We start from the raw sequence: 5,000 nt of genomic DNA, 5'->3' as shown, positions 1-5,000 counted from the left end.
GAATTCTTTCTGGTTAAAGAATCTCTTTCTAGTTGCTCGGGAACAATTAGGAGATTCTCTAGAAGAAATACAGGGTTCTGCTTCTGGCGGCAACATGCTATGGGGTGGCGGTCCCACTTATGGGGTCAAATCAATAGTTCTAAGAAGAAATATTTGAATATCAATCTCATCGATATCATCGATTTCATAAGTATCATACCAAATCCCATCAATCGAATCTCTTTTTCGATAAATACGAGACATCTAAGTCATACAAGTAAAGAGACCTATTCATGTATAATAAAAAGAAAAAAGGTGAACAGTGATTGGATTGATGATAAAGAAAGAGAGCTCTTGGTTCAGTTCTCTGCCTTAACGACAGAAAAAAGGATTGATCAAATTCTATTGAGTCTGACTCATAGTGATCATTTATCAAAGAATGACTCTGGTTATCAAATGATTGAACAACCGGGAGCAATTTACTTACGATACTTAGTTGACATTCATAAAAAAGTCTCTAATGAATTATGAGTTCAATACATCCTGTTTAGTAGAAAGACGGATATTCCTTTCTCATTATCAGACAATCACTTATTCACAAACCTCCTGTGGGGCTAATAGTTTTCATTTCCCATCTCATGGAAAACCTTTTTCGCTCCGCTTAGCCCTATCCCTCTCTAGGGGTATTTTAGTGATAGGTTCTATAGGAACTGGACGATCCTATTTGGTCAAATACCTAGCGACAAACTCCTATGTTCCTTTCATTACAGTATTTCTGAACAAGTTCCTGGATAACAAGCCTAAGGGTTTTCTTATTGATGATAGTGACGATATTGATGATAGTGACGATATCGACCGTGACTTTGATACGGAGCTGGAGCTTCTAACTATGATGAATGCGCTAACTATGGATATGATGTCGTAAATAGACCGGTTTTATATCACCCTTCAATTCGAATTAGCAAAAGCAATGTCTCCTTGCATAATATGGATTCCAAACATTCATGATCTGGATGTGAATGAGTCGAATTACTTATCCCTCGGTCTATTAGTGAACTATCGCTCCAGGGATTGTGAAAGATGTTCCACTAGAAATATTCTTGTTATTGCTTCGACTCATATTCCCCAAAAAGTGGATCCCGCTCTAATAGCTCCGAATAAATTAAATACATGCATTAAGATACGAAGGCTTCTTATTCCACAACAACGAAAGCACTTTTTCACTCTTTCATATACTAGGGGATTCCACTTGGAAAAGAAAATGTTCCATACTAATGGATTCGGGTCCATAACCATGGGTTCCAATGTACGAGATCTTGTAGCACTTACCAATGAGGCCCTATCGATTAGTATTACACAGAAGAAATCAATTATAGACACTAATATAATTAGATCTGCTCTTCATAGACAAACTTGGGATTTGCGATCCCAGGTAAGATCGGTTCAGGATCATGGGATCCTTTTCTATCAGATAGGAAGGGCTGTTGCACAAAATGTACTTCTAAGTAATTTCTCCCTAGATCCTATATCTATCTATATGAAGAAGAAATCATGTAACGAAGGGGATTCTTATTTGTACAAATGGTACTTAGAACTTGGAACGAGCATGAAGAAATTAACGATACTTCTTTATCTTTTGAGTTGTTCTGCCGGATCGGTCGCTCAAGACCTTTGGTCTCTACCCGAACTCAATGAAAAAAATGGGATCACTTCTTATGGACTCGTTGAGAATGATTCTGATCTAGTTCATGGCCTATTAGAAGTAGAAGGCACTCTGGTGGGATCCTCACAGACAGAAAAAGGTTGCAGCCAGTTTGATAATGATCGAGTGACATTGCTTCTTCGGCCCGAACCAAGGAATCCCTTAGATATGATGCAAAATGGATCTTGTTTTATCGTTGATCAGAGATTTCTCTATGAACAATACAAATCGGAGTTTGAAGAAGGGGAAGGAGAAGGAGTCCTCGACCCGCAACGGATAGAGGATGATTTATTCAATCACATAGTTTGGGCTCCTAGAATATGGCGCCCTTGGGGCTTTCGATACAATCAAATAGAAAGCCCCAATGAATTGGGATTTCCCTATTGGGCTAGGTCATTTCGGGGCAAGCGGATCATTTATGATGAAGAGGATGGGCTTCAACAGAATGATTCGGAGTTCTTGCAGAGTGGAACCATGCAGTACCAGACACGAGATAGATCTTCCAAAGAACAAGGCTTTTTTCGAATAAGCCAATTCATTTGGGACCCTGCAGATCCACTCTTTTTCCTATTCAAAGATCAGCCCTTTGTCTCTGTGCTTTCACATCGAGAATTCTTTGCAGATGAAGAGATGTCAAAGGGGCTTCTTACTTCCCAAACAGATCTTCCTACATCTATATATAAATGCTGGTTTCTCAAGAATACGCAAGAAAAGTACTTCGAATTGTTGATTTATCGCCAGAGATGGCTTAGAACCAATAGTTCATTATCTAATGGATTTTTCCGTTCTAATACTCCATCTGAGAGTTATCAGTATTTATCAAAGTTGTTCCTATCTAACGGAACGCTATTGGATCAAATGACAAAGACATTGTTGAGAAAAAGATGGCTTTTCCCAGATGAAATGGTTGTTGCTATATGCTACAATAACGAATCATTGGTTTAACTGAATAACTAAATAAAATAGATAGACATTTCTCTTCGTCTCAGGTCGACAGATCTTCTCAATTGAAAGATCTCCTATATGGATAATACACATTCCAGTTGACCGACTAATTCTAATTGTTTTGTTCCGAAGCAAAGATATCCACGGAGCGGTTCGTCCTATTCAGATATTCACGACCAAGAAGTACTAGATTCTCTTTCAGATAGGCCTTGAAAGGAGAAGGGAAGCTGGAATGCCAACAGGCGTCTATTATTGAATTCACCCGACCCGATTGATGGACCTGGAAGAGGGGGGACATGTCAAGTATCCGCTTGGGTTCATGTCTTCTTAGGGCTATTCTGGATGTATAATTCAATTTCAGTCGTAATATTCCATTTCAGTTGGAAAATGCAGTCAGACGTTTGGGGTAGTATAAGTGATCAAGGGGTGGTAACTCATATCACGGGAGGAAACTTTGCGCAGAGTTCCACTACTATTAATGGGTGGCTTCGCGATTTCTTATGGGCACAGGCATCCCAGGTAATTCAGTCCTATGGTTCTTCATTATCCGCATATGGCCTTTTTTTCCTAGGTGCCCATTTTGTATGGGCTTTTAGTCTAATGTTTCTCTTCAGCGGGCGTGGTTATTGGCAAGAACTTATTGAATCCATCATTTGGGCTCATAATAAATTAAAAGTTGCTCCTGCTACTCAGCCTAGAGCCTTGAGCATTGTCCAAGGACGTTCTGTAGGAGTAACCCATTACCTTCTGGGTGGAATTGCCACAACATGGGCATTATTCTTAGCAAGAATTATTGCAGTAGGATAATGGCTAGGAGGATTTGAAAGGCATTATGGCATTACGATTTCCAAGGTTTAGCCAAGGCTTAGCTCAGGACACCACTACTCGTCGTATTTGGTTTGGTATTGCTACCGCACATGACTTCGAGAGTCATGATGATATTACTGAAGAACGTCTTCATCATAATATTTTTGCCTCTCATTTTGGGCAATTAGCAATAATTTTTTTGTGGACTTCAGGAAATCTGTTTCATGTAGCTTGGCAAGGAAACTTTGAGGCATGGGTACAGGATCCTTTACATGTAAGACCTATTGCTCATGCAATTTGGGATCCTCATTTTGGCCAACCGGCTGTGGAAGCTTTTACTCGAGGGGGTGCTCTTGGCCCAGTGAATATAGCCTATTCGGGTGTTTATCAGTGGTGGTATACAATCGGTTTACGTACTAATGGAGATCTGTATAATGGAGCTCTTTTTTTATTAGTTCTTTCGGTCATATCTTTAATAGCGGGTTGGTTACACCTACAACCGAAATGGAAACCGAGCGTTTCGTGGTTTAAAAATGCCGAATCTCATCTTAATCATCATTTGTCAGGACTATTCGGAGTAAGCTCCTTGGCTTGGACAGGACATTTAGTTCATGTCGCTATTCCTGGCTCCAGGGGGGAATACGTTCGATGGAATAATTTCTTAGACGTATTGCCGCATCCCCAAGGATTAGGCCCACTTTTTACAGGTCAGTGGAATCTTTATGCTCAAAACCCTGATTCAAGTAGTCATTTATTTGGCACCTCCCAAGGAGCAGGAACTTTTATTCTAACTCTTCTCGGGGGATTCCATCCACAAACGCAAAGTTTATGGCTGACTGATATTGCTCATCATCATTTAGCTATTGCATTTATTTTTCTTATTGCCGGTCATATGTATAGAACGAATTTCGGGATTGGGCACAGTATAAAAAATCTTTTAGAAGCACATATTCCTCCGGGGGGGCGATTGGGGCGTGGACATAAAGGTCTTTATGACACAATCAATAATTCGATTCATTTTCAATTAGGTCTTGCTCTAGCCTCTTTGGGGGTTATTACTTCCTTGGTTGCTCAACACATGTACTCTTTACCTGCTTATGCATTCATAGCACAAGACTTTACTACTCAAGCTGTTTTATATACTCATCACCAATACATTGCAGGATTCATTATGACAGGAGCTTTTGCTCACGAAGCTATATTTTTTATTAGAGATTACAATCCGAAACAAAATGAGGATAATGTATTGTCAAGAATGTTAGACCATAAAGAAGCTATCATATCCCATTTAAGTTGGGCAAGCCTCTTTCTAGGGTTCCATACTTTGGGACTTTATGTCCATAATGATGTCATGCTTGCTTTTGGTACTCCGGAAAAACAAATCTTGATCGAACCTATATTTGCCCAATGGATACAATCTTCTCATGGTAAAACCTTATATGGGTTCGATGTACTTTTATCTTCAACGAATGGTCCAGCGTTCAACGCGGGTTGAAGCATATGGTTGCCTGGTTGGTTAAATGTTGTTAATGAAAATAGTAATTCACTATTCTTAACAATAGGACCT

General features: G+C 39.6%; 1 protein-coding gene and 1 pseudogene across 2 annotated transcripts in view; both read left to right on the top strand.

Moving 5' to 3' along the window:
- LOC133803691 (protein Ycf2-like) overlaps positions 1–2,626 on the top strand; it is a 9,686-nt gene extending 7,060 nt beyond the window's left edge. Inside the window, 3 exon segments of the mRNA XM_062241805.1 lie at positions 1–134; positions 137–495; positions 497–2,626. The exon segment at positions 1–134 is cut by the window's left edge and continues 335 nt beyond it. Of these exon segments, the coding sequence (XP_062097789.1) occupies positions 1–134; positions 137–495; positions 497–2,626 (2,623 nt within the window).
- A 298-nt stretch (positions 2,627–2,924) lies between these two features.
- Positions 2,925–5,000, top strand: part of LOC133803340 (photosystem I P700 chlorophyll a apoprotein A2-like) — a 3,148-nt pseudogene continuing 1,072 nt past the window's right edge. Inside the window, exon 1 of the transcript XR_009877913.1 lies at positions 2,925–5,000. This exon is cut by the window's right edge and continues 1,072 nt beyond it. The product of XR_009877913.1 is annotated as a photosystem I P700 chlorophyll a apoprotein A2-like (transcript).

The sequence above is a fragment of the Humulus lupulus genome, chromosome X (genome assembly GCF_963169125.1).
Source record: "Humulus lupulus chromosome X, drHumLupu1.1, whole genome shotgun sequence".
Classification (NCBI taxonomy): Eukaryota; Viridiplantae; Streptophyta; class Magnoliopsida; order Rosales; family Cannabaceae; genus Humulus; species Humulus lupulus.
This window is presented reverse-complemented; position numbering and strand designations above follow the sequence as displayed.